Source organism: Amyelois transitella, chromosome 22, assembly GCF_032362555.1.
Source record: "Amyelois transitella isolate CPQ chromosome 22, ilAmyTran1.1, whole genome shotgun sequence".
NCBI classification, from domain to species: Eukaryota; Metazoa; Arthropoda; class Insecta; order Lepidoptera; family Pyralidae; genus Amyelois; species Amyelois transitella.
The window spans coordinates 4,352,002-4,373,811 of NC_083525.1; the positions used below are offsets into that span (position 1 = coordinate 4,352,002).

General features: G+C 33.9%; 1 protein-coding gene across 1 annotated transcript; it reads left to right on the plus strand.

Moving 5' to 3' along the window:
- The first annotated feature begins 4,659 nt into the window (after positions 1-4,659).
- LOC106134160 (pupal cuticle protein) lies at positions 4,660-12,528 on the plus strand. The gene is made up of 4 exons (XM_013334128.2): positions 4,660-4,795; positions 11,144-11,390; positions 11,700-11,956; positions 12,257-12,528. The coding sequence occupies exons 1-4, from the start codon at positions 4,784-4,786 to the stop codon at positions 12,410-12,412; spliced, it is 672 nt and encodes a 223-aa protein (XP_013189582.2). The 5' UTR covers positions 4,660-4,783; the 3' UTR covers positions 12,413-12,528.
- The last annotated feature ends 9,282 nt before the right edge of the window (positions 12,529-21,810 follow it).

A 21,810-nucleotide genomic window follows, 5' to 3' on the forward strand; every position in this document is an offset into this window, starting at 1 on the left:
TGAACAAAAGCAATTGATTGTCAATCCCATGCAAAATTCACAATAATCGAGTGCATCTCGAATCATCATCATTATGTCATAGATGTTTTACTGCATCTCAGCATCAGTTACCAATCAAATTCATAATCTTGACGAATGTTCCGCATACATGATCATAGACTACAATTATATTTAGCTAGAATATTTCTGATAGAACTTCCACGCTGGTATGGTAGCAAAAAATAAGCATAGTTTGTGCCAGCTGCTTTACTTATCGTGCAGATAAGCGAAAAGCGTAAGCATAAAAAAGTTAATCAAGGAAATTTGAGATGATCCTTTCAGACACTTAATTTAGTTCCACCATTAAGCCATGTAGCTGAACGTGGCCTTTCAATCATTTCAAGACTTTTGGCTCTGTCTACCTCGTAAAGGATTAAGACGTGATTATATAGATATATATTTTCTGTTATCACCTGACATTTAAAATAAAGAATTTATAAATAAATATTTATTTTTATAACTACATTTTAGTTTATTTAATTATTAATTTCTTGGATACTTAATTAATTTTAATTCTGAATTAATGTTGTCTTTACAGCTGGACTCGCCCTTACGGCTCGCCTAATGTAACCTAGTGCCTACTTCCAATGTATTGCGGAGCTTATCTTAATAACTAAATCTAATTTGTACCAGAACATAGAACTGTTGCAATAATAGTATCGTTTTTAATACCTAGTACTTAACTAGATTAACCTATATTGAGTGAACTTTATTCTCAATAAATTATATTTAACGATTTGCAAGTATTTAGGCAATTAATTATAAAGCTTTAAGTTATATTTATATAGTTATTTATAAATAATCTTTTATACGTATCTGGATATAGTCTTGGTTGCATACTTACCACTCTGGAGAGAAGCCCGTGATAAGCTGACCATAGATCCTGGATTCGGTGGGTCAGGTTTTTACACGAACCGATTCCCGTGTGACCTCCGCAATCTTTGCAAACCCATGTTGGATCATGGTTACACATCCAGTTGCCTGAATGTGCAGCTTTCCTCGCGATATTTAAAAAAGTACGTAAAGAAGAGTCATTTCAGTCACAAATTTGAATCTACACTTATACAGAACAAAAGACATCAACGCGTTATGGTACGCTTCAAATACAAACAGATTTATCTAAGTAGCTTCCACCTGCGGCTTCGCTGCCATGTTAATTTTAACCTAATTTGATGTATTAACTATATTACTATAAAGTTTCATCAAAATCCTTGCAATTGTTTCGTTCTGGTAAAACTACAGGTCAAGAGTACCTATTATTGACAATTTTACATAAAGAGAATTATGAGTGGATTGTGGTGAGTAGAAAAATGTAGCCGCAGAGGCTACATTTTTCTACTTTACTTACCTTTCAAAGAAAGAGGTGGGATTTTATATAAGTATAATGTATGTAACATGACGCGTGGCCAGATGCTGCATCTTGCCACTTGTCATAAGCATGACCCTGCATACATATTTTTCTACGAACACTTTTAATACTGATTAATATTACGAATAATTATATACCGGAGCTGTGTTAACTATCAAACTGTATTTGTAATGATAAATGTTGTAGGTAATTTGCATTTTTTGTTCATTAAGAATAATTGTCATAATGTCACCTAAGTAATAGATCTAATAAGGTTGTTGTCGTCAGTAAGTTCATTACGATTTCGAAACAACACGTTTTTGATCTGACCATTTAAGGTTCTTGTCTACGTCCGCATATTTGGTTGAATATTTATTTTTACTGTAATGACAAATGTCAACAACTTTTTCACGAAAATTCATGTAGGTATTTTTTGTTCTCAATTTGAGAAAATACCTTTTTTCTCTTCTACGATTTACAATAATACAATATATAGTTTGCTAGGAAGCCATAAGTATAAAAATATCCTGCTATCTCTGCTCTTTTTCACAGCATAATCCAATTAGTAGATAGGTATATTATCATACTAAAGTTATGTTGATGTATCTTTGTATATTTGTTTGATGTTAATAAACGTAACGTAGTTACGTAAAACGGTAAAAAATCAAATTTTTAATTATATTTTATTATCTTGTGGTTAACTCAATATGCCTCTTGCGTACTGTTAGACTGACATATAAACACACTGCAATTTGGCATGTACGTTCCTAGTGTAGGGATTACATCACTAAGGATAGCTCGAAATTTCCACGGATACGAGAAGTATTTATTTTAATATGTATTTATATAGAAGAAGAAGAAGATGTATCATCACGTCTTTATCCCTTACGAGGTTAACAGTCTTGTAAATATTGAAAGGTACAGAAGAAAGCTCATGGCTTTCCGGTTTATTTTTAATAATGGGTATTATATTACATACATAACTTAACAACGGAGATCTATGCTAACATATCCCTCACGCTAAATTGCGCCCGCGCAGGAAACCGACGCGGAACCAGACGAAGGAAACCGCTGGACAATTCCGTGTGTTGGAAACACTGAAGATTTATATATGGCTTTTTTGTGTTACGTCATGCAAAGGAATATACTCTGACAACTCTGGCTTTTAATGAACGAACAAATGTATTTACTAAATTCTAATATGGTAAGTAAAGTGGGTTTTACCAATGTTCCCACAGGATATAATCTTCATTTCTCCTTGTCTTAAATGAAGGAAATCGTCATTTTTATTTGCTTGTCTTTTTTTTTTTTGCTGTAAGCTTGTAATAGTCCTAGTTGCCTTATTATGTTAATAGTTACTATTTTAATTTTATATGTATTACTTTTTCATTATTAAGTCTAAAAATAAATATTGATAAATCAAATTCTGACCCTTTACTAATAACATTATCGACGCTATGCTTCACACTTGCAACGTTATTAAAAATATTAATTAAGCATCACTATTACTATCACAAACAATATTTAAATCTGCAATGCCCGCGTGAATCAATCTCTTTAACAAAACTGCTATTCATTCAAAGTTGAGGAAACCGTGAGAAGTTGCGAACGCAATGTAAGACCATTTCTATTGATTGCTGAAATTAATTCAAAACTAGCTTTTCGCCGGGGTTTTGTACCCGCGGTAGTTTTCGAAAAAGAAGCCTTTGACCTTGGGTATTTAACTATATCACACATAAAATTTCATCAAAATCGGCCCAGTGCCGTGGTACCTGTGAAAACGTTGTAGATAGAATTTCTTTTATATTTGCATATGGATAAGAAAATATTCAACTATTATACATATTTATAGTGTTTCGGGATCAACTATGATCCAAATTTAAACGTTTTCTCTCATAACAGCATTAGTCCCTTTTAACATTACGTCAGCACCTCTCTGAAGAGGTGGTCAACCAAAGACTCACTCTTGGTCACAGAGGAACCCTGGGCTCCCTTTCATAGAGATCGCACCCGGAATAATTACCAGGGTGGTGTTTACGAAATTTTTTAGCCGCCATCAGGAAATAATTTGAAAGACCCACAAAATAAATTTAACCTATAATTCTTAGAAATATACTTGATTAGAATGCCAAAATTATTGCTTTCTCAGAAAATAACAATTTGATATAAAATTTAGGTTGATTGAAAAACGCTCAAGTATTTCACTGAATTTAAAATAAGTACCGATTTATGTTTAGATTAATTTTCAAATAATTTATATGTAAAACTCAACGAATATCGTGACCCAGTACTTTGATTGAAACTGGAAACACAATTAATTAATAAAATATGGAAATGCCATTAACACACAATCCCAATAGCGACAGCAAAATTAATCCAAATATTTACGTGCTTAATCTTCCAAATAATGATAAATTAATTTAATCCATTCATAAAATATAATAAAAACAGACCGATGTCTGTACTTGAAAGATATTGCCAAAAATGGATATAAATAATAGATAAGGTATAAAAAAGATTAGCAGAAGCCAAAATTGTGATTTTTTTTTGTCTGTATGTTTGTACTCACATCACGCAAAAACTTACTCTCTGATTTGAATGCGGTTTTCACAAATGTGTTAGGCTTGGTATAATTTGAAAACTGGTATACGAAAAATTATTCCCCACCCCTCAAAGGGACAATACAGAGAGTCAGCGTTTTCAGTGAACTTTTCAGCGAACAAAGTCGCGGGTTTCAAACAGCTAGTTTCAATATACATACGGCCAACTGGAGTAATTTAGAAGCTAGTACTTATAAGTGATATTTAGTGGCTATAACATTTACGAGGTATGCCTTCCAGCGCGAATTTTAATAATTCCGATCATAATCACATGGACAGGGACACAATTACTTATGTGTAGATATGAACGTCAGCAACGTTAAACAACTACTAGGAAAATGACTGAAACCATAAAACGAAATCGAATGAATAGTATCGATTAATGATTCAAATTTTACAGCAGCCTTAATCACCGGTTAGCCTTCTCACTTCCTAGTTGAAATACCTAAAGTAAATTTAATGCTAAATTAAGTTTTATATGTATTGCAAAGTTTTAAAATTTAACCTTTCATAGACCACCCCTTGTTTTTCCGGAGGAAGTGTGTGCATCTTACAAATTAAAAATTACTGCAATGCACTTGTTGGCCGGTTAATTGTTTCCAATTACGAATCGCCGAAGCGGGGTGTTTCATATATAAAGGGGCTGGCTGTGTCCAATTGGCATTCTGATTCCGAAAGTGGTTGCGAACACACGTAGTCGCTTAGGCGAAAATTTCTAGGCGAGTACTGGATAGCCAGCAGCGCCTCAGTTAGTTCGTTTGAGATCTCCAAAACCTAGTTTAACATTATAGTAATCATGCAGTCTATGGTGAGTATCTATTTTTCAGTCTTGCTTGCCAATACTAACCCCTGATAACCGTTATCAATATAATTATCAGTGTTGATTTTTACCGTATCTAACAAAGTTTGCATAACATGTAGATCAAATTTTAAATTTTACAAAATGGATAATAAATTGATTTTTTATTAATTTATTTATTCAAACTTAAGCTGTAACTAGCTGAAATACTTACTGTGCTTTACGAAATAACTTAAGATAAGTGTATCAAATATAGTAATCTTTCTTCAACTCAATAACTGTTTAAATCCCTTTGATTTATTTCAAATTATTTGCTAACTTATTTTTATTGATAATCCAGTACGAACTATAAAAGTCACAAATATGTAATATAAATTATAAATTTTCGTTTGTTACTTATCAAAAAAGTCCAAAAAATGTGTAACGTACACCTTTCTACAGCCTTTAATCATACTAAGCCAAAACATATCGCATATAAAGTACATTCATCAAATACGCTTTGCATAATGGTTCTTGTTGTCAGGAGCTAGGCCGCCCTAGAATTTGTACACGTAAATCATAATATAGGTAGATTTAGCAGATAATCTTACAGCACATTTGTTGAATCGAAATTGAATTATTATTTATAAAGTATCGCTTGAAATGTAATAAAATAAATATTTTAAATAACGTACTTCTTCACTCTCTTGTTCCATTTTATTATTTGCAAAAGGGTTAATATAATAGTTTCCCTTTGCTTTTATTTGTTTCATGTTAATTTTGTTTTTTCCAAAATGAAAGTAACGTCGGTCGTACTTTTAATATGTCTCTATATTCATTTTGCTGTTAAAAACGTCATTCAAGCCAATTGTAAATATCTCTTTGAATCCTTAATATTACTTCAAATACAAGCAACAGATGGTATTTAACAATATAAAACAATGGTAAAGAATCTATTTAAAAATGCGCAACGGTTTAGAACTAAAATAAAAACTCGAGAATTTAGATAGAACCGAAACCCTCAATTGCTTCCAAGTACTTTGCCTTCATCTACGTGTGCCTTAATATCAACATCATAAATCATAGCAACATAAACATAAGAGCTTTATTGTGTCAAGGCCCCGAACAATGAGATGTGAGCATCCAGCATCGCCTACAGCACATGTATAATAAAGCGTATGCAATGCTATCTCTCGCTGCATTTCATGAATATATTTGTTGCTGATTCATTGATCAGCTATTAATAAAAGTTATATAAAAGAATTTTCTCGGAGAATAAGTGCCGTAGAAATTTTCTAGAACTAAACACAGCCTAAGGTAGCCCGAATGTGCCATATTTTATAAAAATAGGTGCCATTGTATTTGTGTATATTGTTAACAAACAAGTATCCAAAGTTAATAAGTTGATATAAAATTAGAAGAACATAATATCACTTAACTATCAATTCATAAAAGATGGGCAGATCTACATATACTGCACTCGGCCATGTATGTGAAGGGCGGGCGCCAAAAGACGCGTGCGCATCTTTAATCGCGAGAGTGGGCGGAAAAGCATTTATGACTCATAGTAGCAGTACTAACGATAGTGTGCATAGCTTTGAAAAGGTTTCTTTTATGTGATAAGAGGAGTTCAAATTAAAGTATCAATTAATAATTTACTATTAATAGGTACATTTTATATACTAATAATAGTTTTATAAAACTTTCTACTTGAACCATTCTGTGTCAGTCTTGATCCATCTCAGTGTCCCACAAGGGCATGCATACAAATGCTTGTATGCATGCCCTTGTGGGCATGCTCAGGGCGGTAATTTACAGATTTTCTGCAAAATTGTGCGCCGCTGTTTTATTACTATATATTGCCATTATTTTTGTAATACGTCCCTCGTTTTCACAACGTACGTAACTGTTACGAAGTGTTCAGAATTATTAGCGTTCAATCATTCGTGACCAACAATTTCCAATTTCAATGATACAGAATTTTTCTTTTGACCTTCGCAAAACCATAACACTTCCTCGCGCCTACGGCTTCCTCCGTTGGCCAACCAAATTGCAATACCTGGTTGTGCACCAGTTCGTCGAATGATAATTCCGATCTGTTGCAAAAGCATTTTGCAATACCAAGGCAGCCGATATGAGGGGCACGCCCACAAATTATAGGGCGCTCGCTTTGTCTCATATCCTCAGGTTTTCAACAGTCTTGAAATTAAGTCTATAAATTATTTGTCACAGTATCAGATTTTTCTAACCGTATTAAATGTATTCAGGCAGGCGTTTGTATCTTAGATGGGATAAACAATAAGGAGGATACGAAATAATTTATACTTACTTATATTTTTTTACACATATTTGATACAAAAACGCACCGTATACCGAATATATACCACATTCAGACAGTGAATCAACAACAGAAGTTTTACGCTTGTCTGTGACACCGGAGGTCCCGGGTTCGAATCCCGGTCAAGGCATGACGAGAAAAGAACTTTTTCTGATTGTCCTGGGTCTTGGATGTTTATCTATATAAGTATTTATTATAAAATATAGTATCGTTGAGTTAGTATCTCGTAACACAAGTTTCGAACTTACTTCGAGGCTAACTCAATCAGTGTAATTTGTCAAAAAAAAAAAAAAAAAAAAAAAAAAAAAAAAAAAAAAAAAAAAAAAAAAAAAAAAAACAGAAACACGTTAATCATTTGTGAAACATTTTGAAAATATGATCACATTCATGAATATTTTGACAATAAATCAGAACCTTTAATCTGATAATTGCAAACGCAACAAGCAAAGGAATTAGAGCAAACCTTTCCACGTGCCAAAGGGCAGTGGCCACTTGTTGCCTAACTGCCAATTGTTTATAAAACAAGATATTTCGCTCACAATAACTCACAATACAGTAATTTATAGGTGAACCAGGTATCCATAGAGCAAAAAACACTAAAAAATAGAAAAATATACTTTAACACTGTTACACTTTAACACTATCAAATAAAAAAGTAATAATTTTATTGAAATTACGATTGAGCGCATAATTTTTTAAGATAATTGCTTTATCGAATAAACTACAGTAAGTAGTTCCTGTTTATAAATGATGAGTAAGTAAATATTACTCCAGTTAATTTAACATTGACTTCAAGAAACAACAAATGCGTTACGCCTAATTGCACTCTATCATAAAGAAATATGTATGTAATAATTATTCTATGGCCAAGCGCCATTCCCAGTTTACAAAAGGGCCGCGTAGGGTTGTTGGCGATGGATAATATTTTTGATTGCTTGTCCGTACAAAATTACGATGTCTGGCCTGGTCAATTAATATACTAAAAAGATTCGTGTGGTTCCCGGTACTTTAGAAAAGGGTCAGTTAATTTCGTGTCTTGTATATATAGTTTAAATAAAAAGCATATTTATAATCAGCAAATTCATCTAGTGAAATCTTCCATGGGCTGAACAATGCAGTGTCTAGCCTTTTTACCTAAATGTCTGCTTGGCCATTTAGTACCTCTTGACAACCCTAGGGCCGAGTACGAACAAGTGCTAGAAATTTATACAGCACGCCGACACTGATTGCAGATTATTTATAAACAAAGATCACTTTAGATGATATTAATTCAAGTCTGAGATTGATCTACGCATTTCTGAATTTCGTTTATCTTGACACGTATCCTACTCGAGTTGCGAAATGATTTATACTTAGTCCAATTATTGTTAAGTTGACAACAATCAACGTTATTTCAATTATGCATTGTTGTTTGTTATGCCTATTTGTATATTTAGTTTAAATAAACGGTAAGCGAAAGGATTCGTTTTAAGTATTTTAACTTGGAAGAAAAGAAATTATGGATTGATTGAGATTGGTTCTCTTTCACGTTTTTAGGTTTTCCCATTTATGTGTTACACGATTGAATATTCATTAGCCCTTATTTGCAATGGTGCTAAATTAAAAAAAGTTAATGTTATTTTTTCGATCATATGAAATAAGGTCTTTTCTGTGGTTATCCACTAAAAGAAGCAAAAGTTGCGGTTTGTGGTTTTTGTATCATATCTCAATCATTCTGGTCGTGATATTGAATTACAAAATTAAAATAACTAAATATTATTTTTCATTAATGCGTTCTCTTCGTCTTAGGTTCCGAAGAAGTATCTAACTTACTCAAGTATAATACTATTTGTATATAGCTATGTTTGTATGTATCTTAGACATTGTAGAAGCAACAATAGTCGGAAGTAAGAGAAACGTCAGAAATAAGACAAAGGTGTCTTGTAACCTGTAATTCGTATAAACTACAATCAAGGATTTTTAAGACTCTTTTCATGTAAACGTCATAAATTGAGTAAGCCATATATCCTGTCTTTGTGTATGTATGCATGCAAAATGTATGTATAATTATTTTTTCTATCACGACCTGTTCTACTGAAGATTTAATTTTTCAAAAACGACATAAGCCGTATAAATTTGTGTCAGTAACGAAGTTTCAAAATAGTGTTAGACCAACAGCTCTGCAATATTCTAGACTTTCGTCAGGTACTTTATCTGTCATCTGCTTTAGCCGGTGCGTGCGCAGGCGCCACGCCCTCAGACTAATGTAACGCCACTACTGGGCTTGGCCGGGACGTTTGGTAACATATTTCTAGAAATACCGGCAATAAGCTATAATATTAACCAGTAACTAAACTAGATGAATATTTTATAATGCGGAATAAAATTTGTTCGCGTGATCTCGTGAAATAGAAGTTACTAAACAACTTTTCAAATGTTTTTAGAGTTTTCAGTTTCACTTGATGCTCAAATATGAATAATACCGGTCAAAAAATGTGTTCTGATAAATAAAACAACATTAACTTTATCTAACTTAACCAGGATTACCATTCAATAAAAAAATAAGATTATATTTATACCTAGGTATAATCTTTACAATCCCTTCTACCATAGAGTTTAGTTTAACTGATAGTGTTGCGTGAATTTGCCATATGATACATATTTTAGAGCTGCAAGTTCACACGCGTTAAATGTCGAAACAAAAAAATTCATACAACAATAAGGCGACACGCTACTTACAAAATTAAAATGATACATAAATATCAGCCGTGAGAAATTAGATTACTCATTAGATAATCCAATAACCATTTTTCTAGTTAAGAAACAGTCTGACAAATGGGCTTCCTTATTATCTACGTGTGATTAAAAAATTAAGGTATCTTACTATATTTTGTTCGTGATTAGTAAGGGAACTTTTTGAATTTGAAGATTGAAGATCAAAAAGATGCAATTTACAAAATAATTGTTTTTTTAAAATTGCAACTGTTTGATCATCAATCTTCAAATTCAAGGCAATAAATTCCGGTGGATTAATAGATTTGATTTGATTTGATATTTCTGAATGTATAATCATGAACAATACCTACCGGTGTATTGTTTAATCAACGTACGTTGTCATATCTCCATTGCATACGCAGTAAAAAAAGTCATCTAGTTGTCTTCCATTCACATCGTGCTCTACAGAAACGATAAAAGATTTTCCGCGGAAACAATAAAAAGTTTATGTAACTACCAACATCTAATAAAGCTGTAACATTTTAGCACGTTACAAATCCGAAACACTTTTTATAGCAATAGCGTGATATAGCAAACGCGGCGATGCGTGTCATAGATCCAATCAGGCTATTTTAAAATAGATTTATTATTTGGACTACAAACTTCACTTCAGATATTTTCTTCCTCAATATCTTGTATATTTAGACTGATGATTGGACCAACATTTATTTCCTAAAATCCTTTAGCTTTAACTAAAAATAACATCAAAATAGCTTCTAATCTTTGCGTATTCCCAGTTGCACCCTTAGAAACTATGCTTCAGATCCCAGTATCTGGTTTACTGTATTGTTCTTTCCACTTTGACGGGTCTTTCGTATTTTTAGTTTGGAGTCCATTCGCCTTTTATATCTTAGCGACGTTTTGTCGAGAGTTATTTAGTGCCCCGTTAGGTTTATTACAAATAAAATCTTAAAATTGCTATTGCAAAGGATATTGAATATAGATATTTCTTGATCATGGAAAGTGCATGTTCACATGTAATAGTTGTCTATTGCTGAGCCACAAGGCGTGAAATCGTGGGTTCCGCTCCGATTGCGGCCCGGTCAATGTCAAATTTGTGGTGAATTTTCTTATGAACCATAATTCTGATTACATAAAACGTATTTTGGTTATTAGCGAAATTATAGAAAAGTTTATAGGTATACCATTAAGAGTAATTGAAATGGATTGAAAGTAAACGAAGGGGGGTTCAAATCCCAGTGCCGACCAAACTTTGTAAGGTGTCCATCGGACAGGCATATCGTTGAAGTGGAAAACTATATTAACCATCATCAATTTCTTTCCAGATTATCCTCGCAGCCACCCTCTGCCTGGCGCAGGCGTCATACTACGCCGGCCCTCCCGCACACGTCCAGCTCAGCCCAGACGGCAAATATTTGTTAGACACACCCGAAGTAGCACACGCCAAGGCCGCACACATAGCCGCGCACGCGCAGGCGAGCAGCATGCATGGCGCGTGGGCCCCCGCCGGCGGGGCGTATCTAGGAGCGCCTGCTGCGTACGCCGCGGGACATTACGGCGCCCCTGCCGCTGGTCAGTGCTACATTTAATAGCATTCCATTGATATTTTTTACATAAGACTGAAATTTAAAGATTTAAAGATTTAAGGTGAATTTGGTAATACTGCTATTAGCTAAATGCTAATATTTTATAACAATTGAAAATGTTATGAAATCTTTATATAAGAGAGAATGGTATATTCCAAAATCAAATCTATTTTGACAACGAAAATATAACACGCTCACCTCCCTTTGTTCCCTGTTGTTTCAGTAGTTACGCTTCGGGGCCTGTAGTCTAAAGACTTTTAACATAAAATTAATTAAATAATTAAAACGATTTCAGGTCTTCTCAAATACGGTCCTGCGCCGCTCGCGCACGACGGCCGCGTGGTGGACACCCCCGAGGTGGCTCACTTGAAGGCTGCCCATGCTGCTGCTCACGCGCACGCCCACGCTAATGCGGCCCACGGAGCCATTGCTCCCTTAGCCCTGGGCCACGCAGGTCTCGGCCATGGAGCGCTGGCGCCCCTTGGCTATGCTGCCCCCCTCGCTCACGGCGCTGGCTACGCTGGCGGTTACGGCAAATGGACTGGCCCTCAGGTAATTTTTGAAAAATAAAAGATAAATCATAAAATCTTGGTAATACTTTTAAGATGATAAGATGATTTCAACATTCATTTGTTGTACCCTTTATCAGCTACGAACGTGGATTAATGGGGTAAAATTACGAGTATGCCTATTACTGGTAGAAAGGTGTTTATTTCTGATTATGTAACTGCTGTATATCTACTACGTCTCACGTGAAAGTAAAATAAGTTCTCATATTGATGTGGGGATTCAGTTTACATGGCAATTAATTACATCTGATTCTAAATTCATATTATTCTTTCTCTTACTCAGGCCCACATCCAACTAACGCATGATGGCCAGTACGTGGTTGACACCCCTGAGGTACAACACGCGCGCGCCGCTCACCTGTCGCAGTACGCCGCCGCCGCGCACGCCGCCGCCGCCGCCCCCGAGGAGCCCTGGGGCCACGGACACGGCTGGCACTAACCTCTCTACCTCCGACCCAGCTACACTGCCCGACTGCCTTTCATACAAAATGTATATAAAAATCGAAAAAAAAAGTTGTATAAAGTGAACGTGAAATGTATGCAAACTCTTGTAGAGCGATGAAAATGTAACTGAATAAAAAAATTTAATAATTTTAATATTTTTTTTTACTGCCCTTTGATAAAATCATAAGTAGTTTCTTTAATACCACCACTGCAGCCCCCTAGGAGTCCCGTGGTCACGGACATGGCTGGCACTAACCTTACTACTCTTGATCCAGCTGAACACTGCCTTCTTTTCATACAGTATGTATATATATGTAAAAATCGAAAAAAATTTACCTATAAAGTGAACGTGAAATATATCGAAGTGAACCTGAGTAAAAAATAAAAGTAATTTTTATTTGTTTGTCTTTACTTTAAATGTTCAATACCACCTATTCCTATGTGCAAAAATAAGATGATATTAACTAAAAAAAACTATGGCAGTTACATTCGCACCTTCGGAGCAACAAAGTCACAACAACTCTTTTTTTAATTTTACAGAAAACCTAATTTATTTTTCTCATGTATTTGTTCATTTCTGGATTACTATATATCGTAGGTTTAACATCTTTGCAATGTTAATTGTTTACTTTCGCGGATGTTTTTGTTGCCCCAAGTAAAGGCAAGAGAAACATTCAAAAACAATTTAGCATACCTACTTAGTGCGTTTTTGTAATTTTGGCTATTTGTTACTTTGTTGCACCGAAAAGGTGCGAATATAGTGGTGTACTAAACAAATGACAAAGACAATGCTAATTCATATAAGGTTTTAATATTTTTGGACATTATACTGGAAATACTCTTAGTGAACGAATTTTGAAAAACCTTATTAGTGAGCAAGCTCTGAATTATTTTTACGAAATATTTTTCGTATTTGCATACGAAGTTAGATCATTGATAATTATTAAATCAAATTTAAATATTCAAATCAAAAGAAGTGCAAAAAATGTTGTCTTCTTATATAAGAATTCAGAAATTCCAAAAGATTATTAACGTAAATGTGGAAAGAATATGCTTTGTCGAAGTTTTTTTAGGATACACTGAAATTCTTTAGGATCGCCCGATTTACGATATAACTAAGATTTTAGTTGACACAACAAGTACATTCACCAAAATATGTTGGTACCCTATACGATAAGCCTTTCTGGCTTTCCTCTATCCTTCCTCTCTTGCCTTTCAGTCTTTTTGAGACTGTTGGCTATTTCTTACCCGTAAGGGATAATATGTATGTGCTGTGTAACAAGTTAGTCCCAAAATATAGAACGAAGTGGATTGTGGAATTTTTTTTACAAAGCGTAATTGAAAATTATTTTATAAAGGTATTTAGAGTTCTAGTTTAGATTAAGTTATTAGGAAGAAAGGTAACAAGAAAATAAGAGCACAACAGTTAGCTCCATATTGTTAGTAAGGCAAACGGCAAACATTTGAATTTAGTACCTACATATACTAATAAATCCGTTGAAGGGTAAATTCTGTACTGTAATATTTTATGTCTCGATATGAGCTTCTAGTAAAGTTACACCCCTGTGTTATTAGATCGATAATTATTCAAAAATTTTCAAAAAAGTATGTCTACATGCAAAATCTTTGTTCATTAAAAACAAAATAAGTAATGCTCCTAACAAAACAAAGGAAACCTGGAGTGTTATAAACAAGGAAACTGGTAGAAGTAATTTTAAAGAAAATATTAATGAAATTAAATTTAATGATAGGAAAATTACCTCTACAACAGAAATAGTAAATTTATTTGAACATTTTTTTACAAATATACCGTTGGAATTAACTTCTAATATTGACTCATGCCCTAATGAAGCTGAAATACTACTTAAAAATAATGTCAGCATTTGCAGTTCCAAATTTAAATTCTTAAATATTGACCCTACTGACATTATTAATACCTTTAAAGAACTTAATCTGAAAAAGTCTGAGGATTATTGGGGTATGTCGGCTGTTGTGATATGTCATATTATAAATATTATAGCTGGGGACTTAGCATATATATTCAATAATTGTGTTGACCAAGGGATATTTCCAAATTTAATGAAGTATAGTAAACTAATTCCATTATTCAAGAAAGGTGAAAAATCAGATCCTGGTAATTATAGACCAATCTCAATTTTACCAATTTTGAGCAAGGTGTTCGAGAGAATCATGCTTAATCAAATGCAGCGTTACTTTAAGTCTAATAAATTATTTCATAGTCAGCAATACGGCTTTACTGAGGGGAAATGTACAACAGATGCAGGTGTGGCTCTTGTCACTCATATTCTCAATGCATGGGAAGACTCACAGGATGCCATCGGAGTGTTTTGCGATCTGACCAAAGCATTTGATTGCGTAGATCATAGAACTCTTCTGCTCAAGCTCGCTCATTACGGGTTCGATACTGCTGCCGTTGAACTAATTAAATCATATCTTAGTAATAGATTACAGACGGTAGATTTAAATAATACAAAATCGAAAGGAGCGACGGTAAAAATTGGGGTACCGCAAGGTTCCATTTTGGGACCTTTTCTCTTTCTGATATATATCAACGACCTGCCTTGCATGATTGAGAAACAGACTGGCATCGTGTTGTTTGCAGATGATACGTCACTAATTTTTAAAATGAACCGCCGTAGCGAAATCTGTGATGATGTGAATAGCACTTTAGCCGCCATCTCTAACTGGTTTACAATCAACAACTTACTGTTAAATGCAAATAAGACCCAATGCATTAAGTTTACACTTCCCAATGTGCGGCAGGCAAATGTGGATATTAGTATAAGTAGTAAAAGATTAGATTTTGTTGATAGTACTACTTTCTTAGGAATAACATTAGATTCAAATTTGAAATGGCATGCTCACATTTTAAAACTTTCTAAAAGGCTTAGTTCTGCAGCATACGCTATTCGTCGTATTAGGCATTTGACGGATGTGGCAACTGCTAAGCTAGTATATTTTAGTTATTTTCATAGTTTAATGTCATATGGTCTACTTGGGGATCAGCAGCAGACATACAAACTATTTTCATTTTACAAAAAAGGGCAATTCGATATATCTACGGTCTTAAACAAAGAGATTCCCTTAGAGATTTTTTCAAAAACCTAAATATTTTAACTTTGCCCTCCCAATACATATTCGATAACATCATGCATGTTAGGAAAAACTTAGACTCTTTCAAAAAAGTAGGTGAATGTACTAGTAGATCACTGCGGAACAATTACAAGTTGTCGATCCCAGCACATCGGCTGGCTAAGGTAGGGAAATCATTTCTGATTAATTGTATAAGATTTTATAATAAATTACCAAAAAGTGTTCTTGAAATGAATGACAGAAAATTCAAACAGTATATTAAAGTTGAGCTTTGTAGGAAAGCCTATTACAGCACGGATGATTATATTAATGATAAACATGTGTGGCCCGAGCTGGACATAATGGCCTCTTAAATGCTTGTGTATTTTTGACATGATCTTGACATAATTTGTACAGTATGTACATATTTTATTTTATATTTATTTTATTTGACGAAATATTCATATTGACATAATCAGTTCTACATTCATACATGTTTTTTAATGTAGACAATGTGCATTCGTCCACGATTTAGATTTAAGAGATCTATATTTGTAAATTGACGTCCTATGAAAATGCTGCAGTGTAGTTTGTTCCGCCGCTTCTTCTACACATGCGCTTTGGAAGCGGTAGTAGTTATAATTAGATTTAAGTTATGTGACGTCAATAAGTGATACCTTGTATCCAATTTTGAAAATAAATCTATTCTATTCTATTCTATTCTATACCGATTCACAGTAATGTGATAATTGTATTTGTCTGTCTGCATATATACATTACGTAAAAACTATAAGTCGGATTATGATGCAATTTGATACCATTATACTTCAGCATCCTGGGCACAACACTGAGTACCGACTTTTTAACCCAGATAAAAGCATTGTTCCCTCAGGATTTGTGATAAACGACAAAGTGCGCTAGCATAACCGAGGAAAAAAGCTATTTAATTATGAATACGATTAATTTGGTCTATATGTTCCGTAAGTAGTGTAGAGAGTATTAGAGGACTTATTGCTTGCGAAGTTGCGGGCAAACAAAAGCTATATAAAACGAGACCTGAGTAATTTTAGGAGAACTGAAAAGCACATACTTTTCAACTTCGAAAAAGAAGGCCTGTTCTCGCGAGATTTGCGATAAACGACAAAGTGCACGAGTGAAACCACGTGTTATATATATGTATAATACTGGATTAATAGCCTACCAATATACTTATAGAAATAAAACAGAAAGACGATCGATGAAATTTGTATGCAAAAATATTTCAGGCGCTAAGAACAGCATAATACTTCTTCAGGACATAATTCTATTTTATGACACACACATTATCACTTACGTGGTAGACAAAAACAATACTTAAAACCCTTATAGAAATTCGTTTAGCTGTATGGCTTAATGATGGAAGTATGCTATATACATACAGTGATACTTCATGATTGTGACATTAATCGCATATTTAAAAGAATATATTAAAATAAAAAAATCAAAGAACAGTATTAACTTTAATTTTTAAGTATGATTAACTATCGATTTTGTTTCCAATGAAAACAAATGTACGGTTATAAAAAAATATAGGCAAAGTGTGCGTTTGGCGTAAAGTTTTAAAATTAGAAGAGTAAAAATATGTTTATTTTTTAATTTTCTTTATTCTCTGTTAAATCGAGAATATAGTTAGTTAATACAAATTTCTTGAATCAGTCAAGAAGTCACGAAAGGTTCACGCATGAAGGCGGCGTGGACGCAGTCGTGGTCAAGAGTACGTACAGTAAATAGTATAAACCCATCCAAATTCACTGTGAATTGACCTCTATTAATTCCATGCGTGGTAACTTGATATTCGGCTTACTGTAGCTAAATGTAATGTCATGAATTTTCAATTAAAAGATTTCCTATAACTTGTTACAAGTTGTAGAAGTATATTAGAGATGACGTCATTATCATCATCCTCCTGGCGTTGGTCTCGCTTTCGTCATAATGTTACGAAGGAGTCCGGGGTTCACCTAAAACCTAGAATCGGAAGTAGATAAGCAGAAAGCCTTTCATTTGACCTCCGTGACCCAGGATGTAAAGGACAACCAAATCCAGGCTTGAATTATGGTTTTTTACTAGGTGTAGGTACCTACTAGGTGTACCCTTAATCTTCTTTCATGACATCCAAGGGAAAGAGAGTGCTCTGATTCTAGAGTACCAGGAAATGACCTCAATTTTTACAGGGCTGTTAAATTGATGCGTAATTGCTCTTATCGTTGCGACAGATGACACATCTTCATCATCACTGGACGAAAAAACTTATCAAATTCATCCACTGATTCAATAGCTATTAATTATCAGGCCTCATAGATAAGCATATGTCAGGCCTGAAAGAGGGATTTCGTGGTACTCGGTAATATTTGTATTTTTTTTTTGTCAGGTTATATAATTGTCAATCATAACAAACCATTAAAGTCTGCTATTAAGCAGCGAAGAGTCTAAATCGAGATTACTAAGATTTCACGGATTGGATCATAAATACACCCTCCGACACAATATGGATTGAAGAATAAACACCGCGCCTGGCGGAAGATCCTGCCTTTGTGGCGGTCGAGCGAACTATCGCGCCCGCTACACCATACACAATCACAGGAGTCTCAAGAATCAACTACCTATTTTACAATCACAGAATATAGGTGGGAAAACACAAATAGGTAAAACCTCGCCCTATGCTATGAAAGGATAAACTTTAAAAGTTATGTTATGTCAATTCATTACAAAATAGGGGTCCCCTATTTCATAAACTAGGTCGCAATTTACATACAAGTGCAAGGTCGTATATAGAAAAATATATTGGCAATTGGAACTTAGGTACGTCTTGGATAAATAGAGGTAAAATGACGAGTAATGCCGCTCTTTTGATGATTATAAAATGGCCTAGCTACCAATTTTCTTGGATAAAAATTACTTTTCACTTGCGAGGTGTAGTAATATATACTTTGATTCACCTAGGAATTTGGTTCGTGAAGCCGACGTAGTGTAGTATGTAAATACGAAGTTATCAAGAATTGAGGATAAAACATTGCTCAAAGCGGAATGTCTTTTCTTTTTGGGACAACTAAAAATAAATGTAGGTAACACAGTTAAAGGTTTCTTTTTATCACTTAACGGTTTAATAAAAAGCTGTTGTACCACTCAGGACCTCTCATTGGATAAAGTTCTCGGTAATCGTTTTAGTGCATTTGATGCATGATGTATCGTCGCATGATATTTTTTTTATACTTTGTCTGACCAGCAAGACAATGTATAAAAATGATGACACAACGCTTCAAATAGGTAAATTCTCTCCTCCTATATTCCTTGCGGGGTAGATAGAGATAACAGTCTTGAACAGTAGGTACCCCATCGCCTGTAGGCGCCTACTTTAACAATTTTGGGATTCTTTTTGTAAGACTTACAATAAGAATCCCAAGTATGTTAATGTTTTCAAGTTGGGTTTTGTTACATGTTGGGTTTGTAAAACATGTTGGGTCTCATGAACGATGGTGGTAATAATTTTTTTTTATTAAACTCCCATATAGAGATGGGTAGTTCAATAAGATCTGTTCAGCTAGAGGTATGTTAATTTCCCATTACACATTATTGGTATAAAAAGTTTAATCTAATCGCAATCGATTATCAATCTTTTGTTATCGATATGAGTTATATTAGTGGTCGATTTGAATTTACAACGGGTTACGATGGGTTTTTCCAACATTTTATTTGTATTCTACTCATCTTTGTGAGTTTTCGACGTATTGGTGATTCACCAGGTACCATACATTTGTGTTCTCACGATTTATGATTATCATTGGTCTTAAAAAATAGTGGTTTTGTGAAGCTTGTCATCTGTGCTGTAAGCAGTAGAGCCATAGGTATTTCGAGTTTGTACATATCTATGTACAAAATAATCACGTATGTATTCCTAACGAGGTAGATTAGAACCAACACTGTCCACGTTCAACTGATGGAAGTAACTGATGAGATACAACAAACAGTGACGGTTGCCCAATCCCAAGTTTGTAAGCCTTTTCTTTGAGGTGGGACTTATATTGTGTTTAATTGTTCCAAGCAAAAATATTTCTTTTTCTATGCAAATTCGCAAATAATATGAAGGTTTACTTCCTCATATATGAGGAAGTAAACCTTCTTCCTTCTTCCTCTGCAAATAATGATTGTGATACAAGACTTGTCTGCGAAAATTGTCACGATTCGATCAATTGTGTTTTGCGCTTATACGAGTATAAGTAGGTATGATAAGTAAGTACCTAAATTATAGGTCATGCGGATATTAATCATCTTTTTCTGAGATTTCCTCGATTTTCCTTTATATTTTGCTGTTAATAATATTGAATATATTATCTATATGTACGATTAAAAAGAGATAAAAATAGAAAGAAGTATAAAAGTATTCGGTATGTATTACTTCTTATTTAAATATCTGATTTAAATAAGATTATCTACATTGCAGATTTTTTTTTAAGATGCAAAAAGTGTTAAAAACCTTTGTTTATAACTTTCGTGAGTTTAATTTTGTATAAAATTAAAAATCATAAAGTAGTTAATAGATAAGTACCTATTAGGTTATGACAGTTGAAAGTACTCACAGTGTATTTTAATATATGCTAAGGGAAACTACAACTTTCTCGAGCCGTTTCCCGCCAAAAAACCCAGTAAGTAGTCGTACTTTCTACTCCCGTTGAAATACCATTTCTGTGTTATAAATAGATTAATACTAGCAAATTTGTAATAAGTATTTTTATTTCTGACATACGTATATGCAATTTCGCATTTGTAGGTATACAATCATGATCAAAGATTATTTACTTGCTGACAGTCCATTTAAGTAGCATCTAATTTTAAAACTGTCACTCATTTAATAAATATTTTCATTGCCTAAAATATCTTAAAATTAAGAAGAATGGAATAATGAGGTATCTAACTTACTTTACGGTACGTGCCTTTATAATTATTATTGCTAATGAAGTATGAAGTCGTTTAAGCATTAAAATTGATGAATGTATTCTTACCTATACTTGTCTATATATTGTTAACTGATACTATAAACAATGACAACAATATCGAAATCCCAATGCGTAACTTTTGCTTATTGAAATTTGACATGTGCGTAAGATTTGGATGACTTTGCAATAATTTTATAAGTGGTCCGTTCGTATCTTATTTCTAAAAAAAGGAGTAATAGTTAGCAAAACCGTTGCATATTTGAAAGTTTCCTTTGTCAAGTCAATCTATAATACTAAATAACTTCTAATAATTCTAGGTTTTTCTCTGCCTCGTGTTTCATTTTCTTAGTATGATATGTTGAACATTAATCTAAGCAGTTCTTCAGTCATTACAGAATCATCATTAGGATGCTATGTTAGTTTACCAGGGTTTTAAAGAAACACGGAATTCCGTATATTTTATTGATGGGTTTTTAGATAAAAACACCAAGTTTATGTCGAATAAGTACTTTGTTTCTACCCAAATTACTTAACACATTAACTTTTTCTAAACATGTTTGTTATGTCTCATAAAACACATTTTGGTGGCCGCTTTTGTGCCGCTAACTTAATTTTTTCGGTACCTTAAATATGATTTACATCATATTTTTGATAATTTGGCTGAATCAACCTGAAGATTGACTGGGCACTTAGCCTTCGAGGGACAGTCGCTTGGTGTTAGTTTTTACACAGTACGACTGTCGTCTGTAACATCGTCATATCACCAATAAGGCATTGGAGTCAAGGCTCTGAAGCAATGCAGATTGGATGGTACCAACATCGCCGTGGTCCTCCTGCAAAGGTTGCAGAAGTCCGAAGTTAGTCGCTTCATGAAAAAACTGACTTATTCAATACAGGATCATGGTCACTGGCTTACTGGGGCTGCTTTTCAGGGAGGTAAAGATGTGACAGGACCTAACACAAGAAGGAAGAAGATGAGATAAGGATTTACTAGGATCATACATTAGTTTGAGTCCTGGAATAAGATAACACGTGCGTTCCCCTTCAAAAAAAAAATTCAGAATTAATTACAGACACGAGTATTTCTGTCTGATCATATCTGTCTGTGACGTTCGGTTTAATGATTTTTGTCTGGACTGTACAAATAGTTCGAAACCCACAGACCGGAACTATGACATTAGTAATGGCCACGATTTCAACATGGGAATCTACTTTTTCCGGGTTTTGTTACTAATTTGATGATATCGAAACTTATATAGATTTAAGTAAAATGTTAGCTCAGTTTCAGAGATTGTTTTCAAAGCCAGTTATAAATTAACACAATTTGAAC

Excerpts from the sequence above, each read along its gene's own strand:
- LOC106134160 (XM_013334128.2), top strand. Across the intron at positions 11,391-11,699 it reads TTACGGCGCCCCTGCCGCTG|GTCTTCTCAAATACGGTCCT; the intron begins GTCAGTGCTACA and ends AAACGATTTCAG. Across the intron at positions 11,957-12,256 it reads GCAAATGGACTGGCCCTCAG|GCCCACATCCAACTAACGCA; the intron begins GTAATTTTTGAA and ends TCTCTTACTCAG.